This window comes from Saimiri boliviensis, chromosome 9, assembly GCF_048565385.1.
Source record: "Saimiri boliviensis isolate mSaiBol1 chromosome 9, mSaiBol1.pri, whole genome shotgun sequence".
Lineage (NCBI taxonomy): Eukaryota > Metazoa > Chordata > Mammalia > Primates > Cebidae > Saimiri > Saimiri boliviensis.
Genome location: NC_133457.1, coordinates 30972210 through 30991088, shown reverse-complemented (window position 1 = coordinate 30991088; position 18879 = coordinate 30972210). Strand labels below are relative to the sequence as shown.

The 18879-nt window shown below is 45.3% G+C and overlaps 1 protein-coding gene across 1 annotated transcript; it reads right to left on the bottom strand.

The window, feature by feature from the left end:
• Positions 1-657: 657 nt before the first annotated feature.
• CLDN11 (claudin 11) lies at positions 658-18818 on the bottom strand. The gene is made up of 3 exons (XM_003924952.4): positions 18351-18818; positions 13766-13930; positions 658-2214 (listed from the first exon to the last, which is right to left on the bottom strand). Exons 1-3 carry the CDS (start codon positions 18574-18576, stop codon positions 1982-1984), a joined length of 624 nt encoding a protein of 207 aa, XP_003925001.1. The 5' UTR covers positions 18577-18818; the 3' UTR covers positions 658-1981.
• Between the last annotated feature and the right edge of the window lie 61 nt (positions 18819-18879).

Sequence of the window (18879 nt, the reverse complement as noted above, 5' to 3'; positions counted from 1 at the left end):
TGAAAACTACACAAATTTCTGCAAAATGACTAGCCCAAATTGGTATTTTCAAAGAGGAAATGTTTGCCAATTATTACAGCATCAGCTAATGCAATTAGAATTTTATGTGGAAGAAGTCTGACAAAATAGATTGTAACGTGTTTTCTTAGACTGGCCCATAACTTGACAGAGTTCTGGAAAAGAAAAAGAATAAAAATCAACTCAATGTGTCTTTGTCCAAAATGTCCAAACATCTACATGTTTGAATGAAATATATTTAGGTATTATTATTTAAAGATCCAATAACATAGGTTTCTTCAATTCTCCTTTTATACGTAGCCAATCAATTCTTTTACTAAGTGTTCAAAGTAGATGGAGGACATTAACTACATAATACTGAGAACTTTGTTTCTGATTGCTGCCCATTCATCGCTGAATTAAAGATGCCATAAAGTCATCCCACTTAAGAAACCTAGAGAGCATCAAGGTTATGTTTTCATGACCACAAACTACCACCACTATACAGTGAATAAAATATAACTTTTTAATTATTCAAGGCAATGCAGAATCACTTGTTCTTGGATCACTGATCAAGTTCCCTATAAATTACCAGTAGAGATTAATGAGAATTTTAAAAATCAATAATGATACCTCTGGATACAACAGAAGATTGAAGGCCAGTTTTGCAGACAGTCTGTTATTTTATTGCACAGATTTCACTTAAAGAATAAAATGCACCATCAGTATTTGGAGAGTTTGGGGTCTCAGATACTGATATACCATCAGTGTTTACACCCGTAAAGCCAAATTCAACAGTACAATTTACGTTAAACAACATGGCTAACAATGCAAATAGAGAGAAAAGTGGGGGAAAGCTTTAAAAATGTGTTAGTTTGAAGCATATGAAATCGTATGATTAAAAACTGCATCATACAAACCTGAAATCAAAAATGTGGTGTGGAACATCAGTTAAAGTTATACTCACTTGTCCTGTTATTTATTGCATAAAGTCTACGTGGTTCATTTCCTTCATATTGATGAATTGAGGATTTCAGGAAAACCATGGTTATAAAAATGATCTATCTTGAAAAAGTATGTACAGATAAATGTAAAATCACAAACTAAAAAATATCCCTATCCCTGGCCCTCGACTTACAAAAGGGAAACTTTCCTGTGGAAAGAAAGTCCCACTATTCCCCTCCCTCCCCCATCCCATGTCCCCAGCGCTATCTTTTTCTGTCTTTTACAAGTAAATGACCTTAGAACTGGAGAGTAGGGAGAACACAAAAGGCATCTTTATGAGGCTCCCATTGTCATCTGTATCTGTTTGAAAAGTGTCTTGGCCGGGTGCAGTGGCTCACTTCTACAACCCCAACACTTTGGGAGGCCGAGGCGGAGGACACCTTGAATCCAGGAGTTCAAGATCAACCTGGGCAACATAGGGAGCCCTTCTCTCTACAAAAACACTTGAAAATTAGCTGAATGTCGTGGTGGATGCTTGCAGCCCCAGCTACTTAGGAGGCTGAGGCACGAGGATCACTTGAACCCAGCAGGTTGAGGCTACAGTGAGCCAAGATCACACCACTGCACTCCAGTCTAAGCAACAGAGTGAGACCCTGTTTAAAAAAAAGTGTCCTGTATTTCTCTTCCCCACCCCCACCTAACTAGTGATGTTTGCAAGACATTTGACATTTAAAGAAACAAACTATATATAATATATTTTTTAATAAACAGCAAATGAATGGCCAAGAAAAGAGCTAACAGTGGGCAACACCATGAGAAAAATGCATGGGCATTATCTGAGCTAGAGATTTCTTCTAAGGCAACCAAAAGATGAGGGAAAGGGGGAGAAGTTAAGACTATAAAATGCCTGCCAGAATGCTTTTCTAGACCTTTGGCTTCAGAGCCTGGCAGAGGAGCGGGCTTCCCCCGACTGCGACAAGCAAACCTAGGGCCCTGAGCCCAGCATCACAGCACCTCTGTGGGCAGCGGAGCAGCCCTCTTATACGTGGGCACTCTTGGCATGAGTCGGGGAGCTGGAGCCCGAAGAGTAGTAGAAAGGGTTTTCACCAAAGGACTGGGCATCTCCAGCGCAGCAGAGAATGACAGAGCCGCCCACGAGGCACAGCACAGCACCGATCCAGCCTGCATACAGGGAGTAGCCAAAGCTCACGATGGTGGTCTCACGGTGGGCACACACAGGGAACCAGATGGTGGCAACAATGGCGCAGAGAGCTGGAGAGACATGGAGAGGCCGTGACTGGGGACACCCATCACACACCAGGCACGTAGGCAGGCCCACTCACTCCACATACACACACTTGTGCCTTCCAACCAGCTCCAAAAAGCTCCATACTCACAGCTCTGCTCCCTCAACACTGAACCAAAGTACAGCAGGTTCTGTAGAAGAACCTGACTGCTGAGTTCCTATTTTTTTCAACAAGTGGAAGAAACAAAATAATTCCAACGTAAAAACCTAGAAATAAACCACTTAAGTCCAAAAAAATTATCTGTATTTACTTGTATATCAATACTTTATATCCATAGTTATAATCCTACTAATATACTTACCTAATTGCATTATAATTATTGCTTTACATGTCTATTTATCATTCTAAGCTCTCAGTTCCTTGAATGTACGGGCCATGCCTTTTTTATGCCTACCTTGGTACCAGGCAAATAGTATGTGTTCAATGTAGACCAGTTTCTCAAAAATGAGAAACAAGATGGCAGCCACCTCAATTTTCCACTCTATTTTCTGTTTGGTCAATTGACATTACAAAGATCTGGAGAAAGTATGAAATTTCCCTTGGTGTGGGGAATGTTGCTAGAAGGAAACGGAGTACCAGATAAGGCTTCAAGTTTGTATTATGCTGTTCACAATCACAAATCCCAACCCGCAAATGAACAGTCTTTGGAGTAAAAGAACTCGCCCATTCAAGGCTCAAAATGGTAAAACTTTACTTATGGTCTTGCACTAATTAATCTAATCTTCATTTTGGTTTTGATACTATAGAGTAAATAGCTTATATATCATTTAGTTTTTCACCTCTTTATAAGCAAAGTAACAAAACATGGGCAGGCAAGAGCCTATAAAGACTTTTTAAAATTTTTCAAAACTCTAGATCACCACTGTCAAATAAAGTAGCCACAAGTTATGTGAGACCCCTGACCATTTATTAAGAGGCTAGTGAGATGAAGAACTGAGTATTGGATTTCCCTTAATTTTAATTTTAATGGCCACATGTAGCTAGTGGCTCCTGTACTGAACAACGCAGCTTTAGACAAAGTAACTCCAAACCTCTTTAAGTTGAGATGGCACATTAAAGTTCACAGACATCATCATCATCATCATCATAATAATAATAATAACAACAGCAATTAGGTTTCCAATTATTAACCACAAAAGCCATCAACAAATTCAAGACAGAATACTGCATTGACAGTCTGATGTCTGCCACCCAGGGTCCTCTTTAGCAGCACTTTCGACTCAGCAAGCTTTTTTCTGATTTCTACTCATGGTGAGTGATTTTCTAACTTACTCTCTTTGCCCACAGAGAAGAAATATCATTTAACATAAGCAATCAAATCCAACAGCCTTGTATATTAGTTCTAAATGGAAAAAAAGATTGGTCTTACCCATTTTGAAAGACCTTTTAAACAATCTCATTGCATTTGTGCTGCTTATAAGATAGATCTTTATTGACAACAGGTTAAGCCCACCCCCACAAGCTGGGTATAGATATACATCAAAAGATATTATTTCTATCCTTAAAAAGAATAGATCTCAACAGGAAATGAGAAGGAAGAGAGTTAATTTGAAAAGCTATGAATTGCCCAGATTGGCTTCCTAACAGCCCAAATTCACTCCATTAATTATTTATAGATTATCTAAGAAGCTAAAATTGGCCACACATGGTGGCCCACACCTGTAATCCCAGCACTTTGGGAGGCCAAGATGGGTGGATCACCTGAGGTCAAGAGTTCAAGACCAGCCTGGCCAACACGGCAAAACCCAGTCTCTACTAAAAATTACAAAAATTAGCCAGGCATGGATGGTGGGCGACTGTAATCCCAGCTACTCAGGAGGCTGAGGCAGGAAGAACTCCTTAAACCCAGAAGGCAGAGGCTTCAGTGAGCCAAGATCATGCCACTGTACTCCAGCCTGGGTGACAGAGCAAGACTCTGTCTCAAACAAACAAACAAACAAACAAAACACCAAAAAAAAAAAAAAAAAAAAAAAAAAAAAAAAAAAACCACTAAAATCTATCCATATGCTAATACTTCCTTTTTCTTAAAAAGTAAGCACAGTCATTACAGCTTCTATAATATTTTCATAAGAGATACCAGGAGAAGATGTATTTTCCTTCTGTGACTAGAATGTTCAAGAAAAGCGGTGTGTACTTGAAACCTCCCTTTCTAGCCCAGGACTTTGAAAACCTCAGATGCAGGGGAAAATCTTTTTCTTTCTCTTCTTCTGGCATGGATTCCAAATCAGGCACTTTTGGAGAATTGCTTAGCTATTATCAGAGTCTCTACTTTCAGCAAGACACCAAGAAAAACCTTTTGCTCTGTCAGGACAGGGGACTGAAATCCTCTTCTAGAGTGTTTCAGCCAGAGAGAGCTGTGTAGATTGTCCATAGCGATATACAATCTACTTACACAGCTCTAAACGTCAGAAGTGGGCATTCGTTCTGCTGCGGGCAAAAACAGCAAGCCAGCAAGGGTTTCCCAACACCCAGGCTTGTTTACAGGGAAAAAAGGGGAGTGAAAAGCTGAATTCTGCAGGGAAAAATATTTAGTTCCTAAACAACTGATATGGTTCAATCTAACCGATCTTTCCTACGAACAATTAACTGGTTTCAAAACAACTCAGTGTTCAAATCAAGATTTATATTTTTCAACTATACTTTGTATTTACGCATATAGCACATGTGCACACACATGCAGGAAAGCATTCCCCACACCCAGTGGAAACCTAACTTTCAGATTTAGTTCAGATTTTATAGAATAAGACAAGAAACTGCCTCTAAATTCATTTGATTGTTCCCTTAAGCAAATAATAAAACAAGAGTTATCTTCACACAGGGAAATAATCAGGCTCAATATCCCAAAAGTAACCATCAGTCTTGCTTTTGAGTATATTAGGGATTTTCCTAGATTTTATTCCAATATGATTCATTAGAAAAAGGGGAAAATCAAGCTGGGCATGATGGCTCATGCCTATAATCTCAGAACTTTGGGGGGCCAATGCAGGTGGATCACGAGGTCAGGAATTTGAGACCAGCCTGGCCAACATGGTGAAAACCTGTCTCTACTAAAAATACAAAAAATTAGCTGGGCATGGTGGTGCATGCCTGTAGTCCCAGCTACATGGGAGACTGAGGCTGGAGAATTGCTTGAACCCAGCAGGCAGAGGTTGCAGTAAGCCAAGACTGCACCATTGCACTCCAGCCTGGACAACAGAGCGAGACTCTATCTCAAAAAAAAGAAAGAAAGAAGGAAACAAAGAAAGAAAAGAAAGAGAGAGAAAAATAAAGAATGAAAGAAAAGAAAAGGAAAGAAAGAAGAAGGAAGGAAGGAAAGAGAGAAAGAAGGAAGGAAGGAGGGAGGAAGGGATGGAAGGAGGGAAGGAGCAAAGAAAGGAAGGAAGGAAAGAAGGAAGGAAGGAAGGGGAAACATCAGAAAAAGGTCTAAACATGTCATGCAATAAACCTCCATAGGGAGGGATAAGTGATCAGGGGAAGGGATGAATGGATGGATGGGAAGTAGTCTCATTTCAATTATATCTTTTGCTTCATACACACCAAAACTGACGTCCAAAGTCATAAAACCTTGTTGTGACTTTAACACACTTAAAATCGCAAGCTCATCACTGACCTCATTAAAGATTTCCTTCTTTTATAATTCATACAAAACAAGGCAAGTAAGTGCCAGCAGGCTCTTTACTTCCTAGGAGACAAATGAACCCTGGGTGGCATTCCTGTGGCTTTCAAAGATGAACCACATCAAAACCACTAAAAAATGACAGGCTACCACACAACATGAAAGGAAATGAGAGGCTCACTGCAGTGACCTTCAATTGAACTCAAAATGGAAATTGTTTAAAAACTAAAAAAGGAGGATTTATTCAATTTCAGCAATGGTTTCAAGAGCGAAATGGATACGTTTTGACCAGTGAAGTTTAAAATGCAAGTCAAACCATTACTTAACTTTAAAAAATGTGAAATAGTAATAGAACTGGCAAAAAAAAATTGTCTTTCTGAAAGACATAAAAGGCCTGATAGTTTTATATCTATTTGCTAACCCAAAAAGATGAGTTGAAATGGTTCTCTCTGTTATTTGGGAAAAGCAAAGAAAATGTTTTTCTAAAAAGTCAAGTTACTTATAAGGTCAAGAAAATTAAAGAAATACAAAGGGAATTTTTGTTCTTTTTCTTTTTACATCATCAGAATTTATTTTTAAATTAAGTCTCTAAAAACAAGACAGGGTAATTTTAGCACTCAGACTTTGCAGTCTTTCTCCTCTTTTACCTTCAGAAGATTCAACAGTTAACTACACAAGCTGGAGTGGGTGCCATTTGCTGTTGAACAGAAAGCAAAATGAGACATAGTCTTAGCTAAAAACGAGAAGGAGGAGAAGGGGGAAGAGAAGGAAAGAGAAAGGGAAGGGAGAAGAAAGCTTCACTATATAAAGACAGATCTATCTAAACCTGGCCTCTAAGAAGTAGAATTCCTTGCCCTTCAAAGAATAAAATTGTTTGTCTCTTTTCAGAACAACTTTCAAATAATGCAATACAATACATTCTTTAATGGTAAGATATGCCTTGTTAAAAACTAACAATGTTCGAGACATCACCAAACAGAAAATATTTGGGAAGTCCGTTTTAAAGCAATGAAATGTAAGTGTGGCTTTTAATCTCTTTAGAGATGAGATGACACATGGTAATACATGGAGTTAAATAAACAGGAAGTTAAATAAAATCAATACAGGTGTGTTTGACTTTGGAAGTAACAACTGAGAGAAAGAGAAACAGATAAAGAGGCAGAGAAAGACATCAGTAGACACTGACATTTCTTCCTCTTTCCAATAAACCTCCCTTTTTCTTTTTTTTAGATATGGTCTCTGTCACCCAGGCTGGAGAGCAGTGGTGCAATCTCGATTCACTGCAGTCTTGTTTTCTTGGGCATCAACCCACAGCCTCCCAAGTAGCTGGGATCACAGGTACGCACCGCCAGGCTGACCTAACTTTTGTATTTTTAGTAGAGATGGGGTTTTGCCATGTTGGCCAGGCTGGTCTCTGGAGCTCCTGGGTTGAAGCAGTCTGCCTGAGTCAGCCTTCCACAGTGCTGGGATTACAGGCATGAGCCACAGTGCCTGGCCCCAGTGGCCCTCCTTTTTCAAGCTTTGTCACTTTTCACTGAAAGGACTTTTTTTTTTTTTGAGACAGTGTCACTCTGTCACCCAGGCTGGAGTGTAGTGGCACGATCTCAGCTCACTGCAAACTCCCACGTGGGTTCGAGTAATTCTTGTGCCTCAGCCTCCCGAACAGCTGGGATTACAGGCCTGGCTAATTTTTATACTTTTGGCAGACATGGGGTGGTTTATCATGTTAGCCAGGCTGGTCTTGAACTCCTGGCCTCAGGTGAACTGCCTGCCTTAGCCTCCCAAAGTGCTGGGATTACAGGCATGAGCCACTGTGCCCAGCCCTGGAAGAACTTTTAAAAGCATCATTTCCAGTACAAAGCAAAATTTTCTTTAAAATCATTTAAATTATTCTGACTTCTTATATTAGTAATAGTGAAAAAAGCCTTCCTTGATATATTGTCTAAGATTTCCTTTAAAAAATCTGAAGACTGGACGAAATGGAGAGGTGGAGATGAAGCATATGTTAGTCATGAGTTGATCACTGCTGAGGAGGTTGGGTTCACAGGAGTCTGCTTTACTATTCCTCTTCTTTTACATAGGTTTGAAATTTTCCACAAAAAAACATTTTTTTTTCTTTTTTTTGAGACGGAGTTTCACTCTTGTTACCCAGGCTGGAGTGCAATGGCGCGATCTCGGCTCACCGCAACCTCCGCCTCCTGAGTTCAAGTAATTCTCCTGCCTCAGCCTCCTGAGTAGCTGGGATTACAGGCACATGCCACCATGCCCAGCTAATTTTTTGTATTTTTGGTAGAGACGGGGTTTCACCATGTTGACCAGGATGGTCTCGATCTCTTGACCTCGTGATCCACCCGCCTTAACCTCCCAAAGTGCTGGGATTACAGGCTTGAGCCACCGCACCCGGCCAAAACATTCTTAGTGATCTCCTTCGTTTAACATTTCATAATGCATTGAACACTATATTCTACAATCAATACTGTTATAACATGTGACCTAAGTAGCAATTAACTTCAGCTTTCTCAAATGAGCCAGTTAGAACAACAAGTAATCAGATTTCTAAGGAGCTCTTGGTTGGAATGATATTCATTTGTTGGTTTTTTTTAACATTTGAAACTTAGACAATTTTAAGTTTTTCTTTTCTTTTTTTTTTTTTTTGAGACAGAGTTTCGCTCTTGTTACCTAGGCTGGAGTGCAATGGCGCCATCTCGGCTCACCGCAACCTCCGCCTCCTGGGTTCAGGCAATTCTCCTGCCTCAGCCTCCTGAGTAGCTGGGATTACAGGCACGAGCCACCATGCCCAGCTAATTTTTTGTATTTTTAGTAGAGATGGGGTTTCACTATGTTGACCAGGATGGTCTCGATCTCTCGACCTCGTGATCCACCCGCCTCGGCCTCCCAAAGTGCTGGGATTACAGGCTTGAGCCACCGCGCCCGGCCAAGTTTTTATTTTTCTTAGTTGTCATTCTCTAAAATGTTGACTTAAAAAACATAGCTACAACCATCAAATGAATGGAATATTTCAGTACGGTATTTTCCTGGCCTGATTTCAACATTTTCTCTTTATTTCTGTCCCATCCTGCATTATCTTTTTTTTCCCTAACCCCTTTTTTAAAGCCAGCTTTTATGCTTATTTGTTCATCAGTTTTTTAAAATCATAGAATGCAAAAACAAGAGAACTCGTAAAGCTGGCCGGGCGCGGTGGCTCAAGCCTGTAATCCCAGCACTTTGGGAGGCCGAGGCGGGTGGATCACAAGGTCGAGAGATCGAGACCAACCTGGTCAACATGGTGAAACCCCGTCTCTACTAAAAATACAAAAAAAATTAGCTGGGCATGGTGGCGCGTGCCTGTAATCCCAGCTACTCAGGAGGCTGAGGCAGGAGAATTGCCTGAACCCAGGAGGCGGAGGTTGCGGTGAGCCGAGATCGCGCCATTGCACTCCAGCCTGGGTAACAAGAGTGAAACTCCGTCTCAAAAAAAAAAAAAAAAAAAAAAAAAAAAGAGAACTCGTAAAGCAGTTAGTGCCTCCGATTTTCCTGATGAAGTCATTTGAAGCCACAATCATACTACAATGCCACATCGTTCCACGTGAAGATTTATGTAGATTAGAGACTTGTTTATATAAAGCTAATAAGTTGGGAGGGCGATTTCTCTAAATGTTCTATTAAAGTTCTGAGATTGAGGGCATCACTTTTTATTCCCAAGGATTCCTTTTCCCTGCAGGAAACAAGCTGAATGGGTCCCACATTTGCCCCCACCCTTTGTTTTACTGCAATTTCACTATTAACCTGAAAGCTCAAGATTTAACGACTTTTTCCCCTATAAATATGGTTCCTGGGGCCAGATTTTTAAAAAAGGAAGAAGAGAAGACATAAGGTTGCCACTTAGGAAATACACTTCCTTTCCTTTCATTCCCTACTTCATCGTCTGAAAAAAACACTCAGATACAGTACTTTTTAATGTAGATCAAGGTGAGAATTAGACTAACTCAGAACTAAGATTTGAGGTTTTCAGTAGGGTAGCATAATGTGTCTTTTAACAGTGGAATAAGCAAAAAAAACTTTGATTCCTACACACTGGTTTCTACAAATAAACAAACAAAAAAAAATGTCCATTAGGTCAGGATATGAGGTGGTATTTCCGGAAAAAGGTTTTTGTCTTTCCTCACCAGTTAATGTGTGAAGGTGACCCTGCAGAAATCAGACCTGATCCAGCCAGACATGGTGGCTCACACCTGTAATCCCAGCACTTTGAGAGGCTGAGGCAGGCAGATCGCCTGAGGTCAGGAGTTCGAGACCAGCCTGGTCAACATGGGGAAACCCCATCTTTACAAAAAATACAAAAATTAGCTGGCTGTGGTGGCACATGCCTGTAATCCCAGCTAGTTGGGAGGCTGAGGCAGGAGAATCGCTTGAACCTGGGTGGGAGAAGTTGCAGTGATCCAAGATTGCACCACCGCACTCTAGCCTGGGCAACAGAGTGAATCTCCATCTCAGAAAAAAAAAAAAAGAAGAAGGAAATTAGACATGATTGGAAGAATACTCAGCTGCTCTCTGGGTTAGTTTCCTATTGCTGCTAACAAACAGTAACAATAATAATAGCAACCATTTATTGAGCACTTACTATGTGCCAGATACTAAAATAATTTTCACACATAACTTCACTGTTCTTACCAACCTGAGAAGTAGGTGTTATTGTTCCCATTTTATGGATGGGGCCAGAGACATTAAGGAACTGCCCTAATTCACACAGCGAGAAAGTGGTAGATTCCAGATTCAGCACAGTTGGATCTGACTCCAACTGATAAGATCAAACAATTCAGGGTACAGGCACCTCCTGCCTTGGCAGCGACTCTTGAAAAGCCACAAACAGATTAGCCTCCAATCCACCACAGATCTGAGAGCCTGCGGCTCCTGTGCTAAGCATCAACGGGTTCCTAATTCTTCCTCCACAGCAGGAACCAAATCCTCACACCACTAAATGTAACTGCTGAGAAGATAAAGTTATAGAACAGACATAATTTTTTAAAGCTTTCACAAAAATAATTACAGATTTTCAGGGTCAGGAAAAACTGCTTTTAATTAGCAGTGTTCACAGTTCCCATACCAGGACTAGCTGGGACACTGTGTCCAGTTCCCAGGCCTCCGAACCCCAGGGGTGCCTCATCCTCTTTGGTCGAATGAGGTGCGTTTGCTTAGCCCCGTTCAGTGACCCTGAGGATCCTTCGCCGGCCTGGCGCTGGCTTCTTTGGGGAAGGGACAGAAACCAATCCAGAGTAACACAAAGGGAGCCTTCACCCTCCCGTGCTCCTCCCACCATTGCCAACAGGGGAAACAAGGCACTTGAGGCTCCGTGGTGAGAAGACTTCGAGATCAGCAGGTGCCACACTTGAGACAATGAGCTTCACATTTCCAGTCAAAACAGCATCCAACCCAAAGGCAGTGATGGCCCACTGAGAAACAAATCCCAACGGGAGCAAAGCAGGCAGACATGTCGGAAATGCCAGGCCATAAAAGGGCAATGAGGGGGCTCCTGGTCCCATCCAAACGGTGAGTGTCCAGAAACGGGCCGCCTCCTTGGGTAGGGTCAGATCACTCAATGTCCAGTTTCACTCCAGACAGGCAAACAGGGACTGAGGGACCCATCCACTCCCCAGCCCCACCTCACTTTCTTCCCCTGTGATTCTGCCTGTCTACATCACCTCACTTTTAGAAGATAAACAAAAACACATTTAGCTAGGAAGTTTCAAAGCACCGGTTGCTTTTTCCTTCAATATCCCTGATCATTCAACTGAACAATTCTGTTGTTTTTAGGGTTTTTTAACCTATGTATACTTTGCTTTTATCTCTCTATTATCCAGAGTTTGTTTTCATGTGTTCTCTTATTTGTGGATACCTGTGACACTCATATGGAAGGCCAGAATATCTAAAGATGAGCACCCCACACAACAGACCCACCTTTTGGCTCTGCCATCCTCAGGGCCCAAGAGAGCCTTCCGGGGGCTCCGTGAGAAAGTAAGCAAAGGAACAAGCAGCATGTGTCTAGGAGAAGAAGTGTTTCCCCTGGATTCCACACGCCCAGCTTACTTGGGGAGCTTTGGCTTTCCTGTTGGAAAGGGGATCGGACACATAGATCTGACCTCCAGAAAGCACTACAAGAGGGGCCCCTGTGAGTTAGACAAAGCACCGGATGCTGATCATGTGTTCCGTGTGGCACTGACACACAAATTCCTTGGGACTGGAACCAAAATTTCCATATCTAGATTTTTCTCTGGAAATTACAGTGGTCTTTTCACTCCTGTTAACATACACACACACACACACACACACACACACACACACACACACGCGCGCGCTTGTGGCTTCACAAGCCCCTGCAAACCTCTATCCCTTTGCAATCCTGGAAAATGGTACCCCGCCTCTCATGTCCCCTCACTTTCCTAATGTCACTGACTGTGAAACCTCCAGGTGGGAGGTACCCATCACTAAATGGCATCAACCCACACAGACCCCTGACCCCTTGCCCTTACCCCTCAAATACATGATCTGACATGCCAATCTGGGGGTATGAATACCTTGCTTCAGAAGAATGTGATTTTATATCTAATCCATATCCAGACTAATTTCTCCTCACTGACATGTACACTTTGCAACAAGTGTTGTTATTCTTAAAATTCATACCGTCTATTAGGATTTGGAATGTGCTAATGAAACTAGCATCTGAGAACGAAATGGAGAGAAATGAAATCACTGAAGAGAATAGAGCTAGAAGGACCCTCCACAGTTGTTCACCGAAGCCCTCTATGTGCAGGTGTAATCAGCAAAACCAAACGAGTGCGTGCCATTTCCTGTACCTGGACTGTCCCTCCCCTTAATTCATGACCTGTCCACCTCCTCTTCAAGTCTTAGGGCTTATTGCTGAGGTCTTCTGCTCTGGAAACTCATCCAGTCCGGGTTAGGTGCCTTCCCCTGTGTATGCACAGCCTATCCTACATAAGCACATACCACACTCTATTGAGGTGTCCAAGTACACTCAAAGCAAAGACCAGTGTCCCCAGCACCTATCACAGTGCCTGGCCCGCATGCTCAGGAAGGCTTACTGAGTAAAGGATGGAGCCATCACCTTGTGGTCTAACCACCCTCAACCCCTGACTTTCTTCTTGCCATCCTCTTCACTATTCTTTCTTTATTTTTTTTTTCCCAAGACGGAGTTTTGCTCTGTCGACCAGGCTGAGGTGCAGCGGTGCCATCGCAGCTCACCACAGCCTCCGCCTCCCAGGTTCAAACGATTCTCCTGCCTCAGCGCCCCCCTCCCCCGCCACCCCTGCAAGCAGCTGGGATTATAGGCATGCACCACCATACCTGGCTAATTTTTCCATTTTTAGTAGAGATGGAGTTTCACCGTGTTGGCCAGGCTAGTCTCAAACTCCCAACCTCAAATGATCCGCCCACCTCAGCCTCCTTCTTTATCTATTAACTAGGTTATCAGTCTTGCCTGCATATAAGCATCACCTGGGAAGCTTTCAAAAAATATCTTTGCCTGAGCTGACCCCCAGAAAATTCTGATTCAACTGATCTACTGTGGGACCTGGGCATAGGCATTCTAAAATGCCACTGGGAAGGAGGAGAAAGCTTCCATCTTTCAGGTCTTTCCCTTAGCTATTTCGTACCTTCAAAATCCTTTCTCTTTTTAAATTTATCTTTCTGTTCAGTAGCTCCCAGAGACACTACTTAGCCCTCTGTATAAACTGCCCATAAAATACAAAGAGATACAGACTGTGAGGTTCCACCCCCAACTGGCTTCCTTTCACATTTCCCTTGAACTTGAGAAGGCAGCAACCACAAGATCTGACATCGATCAGGCTTCCTCATCGGTGGGGTACCACTAAGAAAGCTGTCTTACCCAGCAGAATGAGCAAGACACCAGCCAGCTGGGCCCGCCTGTACTTGGCCACACCGGGCTCATGGCCCATCCGGATACAGGGAAGAACAGTCAGCAGCAGCAAAATGGCTGGCAGGCCCAGCACCGAGGCAGCAATCATCAGCGCGCGGCAGGCCTGCACGTAGCCTGGGAACAAGAGAGCAGACAAGAGGGGTTAGACCACCGTTCTCTTGCTTCCTGGGCCCTGCCTTACGGGAATTCAGCACCATCTCCCTTCCTCCCTCTTGGCCCATTACCAGGACTTAGAAGGTGCTCAGTGTTGTCCAAGGTCACTAAGCACTTTTCAGCTTTTAAAACAACTCAGCAAGAAAAAAGGGGGCTGGAGAGATGAAATGGGGACCCCTAGTTTAGGCCACTTGGCCAAGCTTCCAGGATGGAGGGGCCAAGAGTCCATTTCACACCACCCTGTGAAAGTTCAGATGAAAACTCAAATCTCCCAAGAATCATTCTGTGAGGGCCTCTGTTGGTTCCAGTCTGCTACTGACAGCTCTACCTGTGTGACCTTGGGCAAGTTACCTAACCATGATGTCTTACTTTCTGCATCTATAAAGTAACAATAGGCCAGGCACAGTGACTCACACTTGTAATCCCAGTACTTTGGGAGGCTGAGGCGGGCAGATCATCTGAGGTCAGGAGTTCAAGACCAGCCTGACCAACATGGCAAAACCCCATCTCTACTAAAAATACAAAAATTGGCCGGGCGCGGTGGCTCAAGCCTGTAATCCCAGCACTTTGGGAGGCCGAGGCGGGTGGATCACGAGGTCAAGAGATCGAGACCATCCTGGTCAACATGGTGAAACCCCGTCTCTACCGAAAAAACAAAAAATTAGCTGGGCATGGTGGCGTGTGCTGTAATCCCAGCTACTCAGGAGGCTGAGGCAGGAGAATTGCCTGAACCCAGGAGGCGGAGGTTGCGGTGAGCCGAGATCGCGCCATTGCACTCCGGCCTGGGCAACAAGAGCGAAACTCCGTCTCAAAAAAAAAAAAAAAAAAAAATTAGCCAGGCATGGTGGTGTGTGCCTATAGTACCAGCTACTTGGAGAGGCTGAGGCAGGAGAATCGCTTGAACTCGGGAGGCAGAGGTTGCAGTGAGCCGAGATTGAACCACTATACTCAGCCTGGGTGACAGAGACTCTTTCTCAAAATAAATAAATCAATTAATCAATAATAAAGTATCAATAATAATATAATAGTACCTACATCTCTCTAATAGAATTCTACTGAAGATTAGGTTAGCAGTGCTAAAAACAGTGCCTATACCAACTCCTCAAAAAGGTTACTTGTTATTATTGATGTTCTTTGTCTCAGTGCAGTGCTCTCATCTCCAGGTTCCCCAGGTGACTTTCTCCTAACTATGTGCTTTCATTCACAATGGCTGTGGCCTGAACCCAGACTAAACTGAGACTCAGGCTTCTTCTCTTTGCTATCTCCCCAGAGGCTGCTGTCCTCCCTGCCCCTAAATGGTCGGGCTCCATCTCCTGCCTTACCCACAGTGCCCTGGGCATCTTCCTTAACTGTTCATAATTGCTTAAAAGGCATCTCTCCACCCTCAGGGTTCCTGGAGGGCAGACGCCTGCCTTGGTATTCATGGAGTTAACACAGTGCCCACAACAGATCATGGAAACAATTGCAAATCAAGGAATAAGAGAACTGAAAAATAGAAGAGTAGAGCAAAACTACATGAACTTTATCCTGTCAAGTAAAATGCCAAGTAAAAACGTTATTAAGAAACAGATTACAATTCATGTCACATTTATTTAGAATAAGTCTGGGGCCAGGCGCGGTGGCTCACGCCTGTAATCCCAGCACTTTGGGAGGCGGAGGCGGGTGGATCACAAGGTCAAGAGATCGAGACCATTCTGGTCAACATGGTGAAACCCCGTCTCTACTAAAAATACAAAAATTAGCTGGGCATGGTGGCGCACGCCTGTAGTCCCAGCTACTCAGGAGGCTGAGGCAGGAGAATTGCTTGAACCCAGGAGGCGGAGGTTGCGGTGAGCCGAGATCACGCCATTGCACTCCAGCCTAGGTAACAAGAGTGAAACTCCGTCTCAAAAAAAAAAAAAGAATAAGTCTGACATGATACTGGGAGAATTTCACAGACAAATTTGTTTCCTTTTTAAATGTAATGTTTCTCATTAAAACACCCTCCTCTTAAAAAAAAAAAAGAGGGGGCTGGGGTACATTTATTACTCTCCTTTTTGCTTAGAAGGAACTTAGAACTAGCAGCCTGGGTGAGACCAAGTTCACAGTCTCACCCAGAAACTAGCCCGACTTCTGCCTCACCCACCAGGACCCCCATGTGCACAAAGGCCTAACTTCAACGCTGTCTCTTAGCAAGGTACATTTTGCCAGAATTCAGACTTCTCAAGGGTGCTCTTCCAGCACTGCCCATCTCAGCTCCTTCAGAATTAAAAATAATCAGTCAAGTATCTACTGACTTGAAGATCTCCAGAAAGGAGCTCCAGGAAATCTGAGGTCCATCCCCTGACCCAGCACTACGCCCCTGGGTTTGTGGAAAGCCAGCACCCACACAAAGGAGGCAGTCAACTGGCAACACAGGTTCTGAAATTCACGGAACTAGCTGTCCACATGCTATGGTGCCAAGGTCATGTCCGGACACCAAAAGATGGGGACTGAGGACTGTTCCTGCCTCCACCCAAAGTGTGAGGGAGGGGGACAGCAGGAAGGACAACCCCCCACCAATATGCACTCCCCTCTGGAGGAAGGCCTTTGTTCTCTGAAAACAAACCACTTGGCACTGAATGCTCAGTAAAGTTAATTTCAGAAGAAGAAAGCAAAGGTAATTTTATGCTTCAAAGATCCCTACAAATACCATGCCCAGCTTTTAATAAAATAGCATAACTACCAATTATGAAGCATCTACTATCTCAAAGGAGATTACATTTCTTATTTCATTCGATCCTCAAATAATCGTGAAAGATGGGTGGTTGATCTGACTTTAGCTTTTCAAAGAAGACAACCGTGGTTCACTAAGGCTCGCAATTTGTCCCGGGTCACCCAGATTGTGAGTCCTGGAACCCGGAGTCTGGCCAGGTCTGCCAACACCAGCATTAGCCACAGCCGAGTCCAGATCTGGGTTCGATGACCTCTGGCCTTCTGAAAGTTCAAAATGAAGGAAAGGGTAGCGTAAGGCAAGCCAGGCAAGCACTGCCCGAAGCTACCATGTGCCAGAGGCCGTGCCAGCTCCAGAAGAGGAAGTAAGGAGAATAACAGGACGCCATCTCTATCTTCAAGGAATTTAAAACGAAGTGGGAGAACTTCACTCACGAACAATCAACAAAAAAACAAGATAAAATGTGCCTTTGTGGGGATAAGAGCCAAGTACTCGGCAGCAAGGAGGAAGGAAGGATTCCGATTCCAACTGCAAAGACTGGAAATAGGGGGTGCAGGGAGGAGGCTTAAGGGGCCAGCAGCGTCTTATTGAATGGCGGCTTCAGGAACAGGTTTCTCTCCGTTAAGTGAGCACAATCCACGAAGGTTGGGGGACAGAAGGCCACCTTGTAGGGGCCAGGGCAAGGACATGCCTTCGGGGCAGGGCAGAGATTCCAGCAGAAAATCAAGGGGGTGGCGGCGACCTCACCCTTGCCCAAATGGCTCGTAGTTTAAATCTAAATCGAGGCTGTCGTCCAGAACGTTTCCAGAGGACACACGTGAAGATGGGGCCCCTGGCCCGGGCTGGGCTGTCAATTTTTACCTCCTTCCCACTCCGAGACACAGCTGGAGGGGTGGCGGCGAGGAACGCTCGGCGGCACGCTCCCTGTCTCCGCAGAGGAGTCCGCCCTCCGAGGAGCGCCCGGTCGCCCCTACCCAACCCAAGCTGCGCGGAGCGGGAGCCGGGTCACCGCAGCCCCGCGGTCGGATGCGCCCACGGCAGGGGCGGGAGTTTCCGGGGCAGCGGAGATGGCCCTGGGCACGTGCGGGAACCAACCTGGCATTTGCCAAACCAGGCAGCCCGGAGACCTCCTTGGACGCAAATCGCTCAGCTGCTGGGCAGACAGAGCTAGGAGGGCCCTCACCTGGCCGGCGCGCCCCGCGCATCCCACGAGGACCGGGAAACAGCCTGAGATTGGATTCTCCTGTCAGCTCGTGTTACACGCTCCTCCTCACCTCTGCGGGCTGAATCTAACGCGAGGGCGCTGCGCCCTGGGGAGGCCGGGCGGGAGCGGGAAGCCCCCCTCCGGGAAGAGGACGCTGGAGACATGCGGGCTGCGGCCGCGGTAAAAATCAACCCGGACTCAGTTCTGTTATGCGTCCCAGTTTATTAACTCTCAAGGGGACAGGGCCAGTGTTACCATCGGCCAAATTGCCACTATTATCCCAAATTCCAGGCAAGAATACTGAGGCCTGGAGACGTTAAGTTCAGGGCTGCCTAATTCTTCTACAACGAGGTGGGACTAGGGATGTCAAAAGCGTACCCACAAGTCTTCAAGCGCCCCAAACGTCCCTGTGACCGCCGTCTAATACCCCTCTCTCTACCCAGGGCATAAGGGTTTGGGGGCCGCCGCCAAGGTCGGGTCCTTACCCGGCAGGATGAGGATGTCCACCAGGGGCTTGCAGTGGTACAGCCCGGTGGCCATGACGCAGTCGGCCCACAGCCCCTTGGAGCCCAGCTCATCCAGCTTGCGGCAGGTGGGGATGGTGTAACCGCAGGTCACCACCCAGTCATTGGTGGAGGTGGTCACGATGACGCCGATCCAGCCCACGAAGCTCGTGACGAAGCCCACCACCTGCAGGCACGTGGCCACCATGGTTCGCGCCAGGATGTCGCCGCGCCTCGCCGCTCACGGCTGTGCCTGGGCCCGGGCTGGACTGGGCCTGCCCAGCTACGTTTCCCGCGCTCGCGAGCCGCTGGCGGGCGACGGCCCGAGGCGGGACAGTGGAGGCTGCGGCGGGCGCGGGAGGCTGCGAGTTCAGCGGCGAAGGGCGCACGGCGGGGACGGTAACGCTACTGGGCAGCGCGCCCCCGCCCCCTCTTTAAGCCCCGCGGCCCCGGCCTGAGAGCACCAATCGGCGGCAGTCCCGGGGCGGGCCGGCCAATCGCGGGGCGGGGC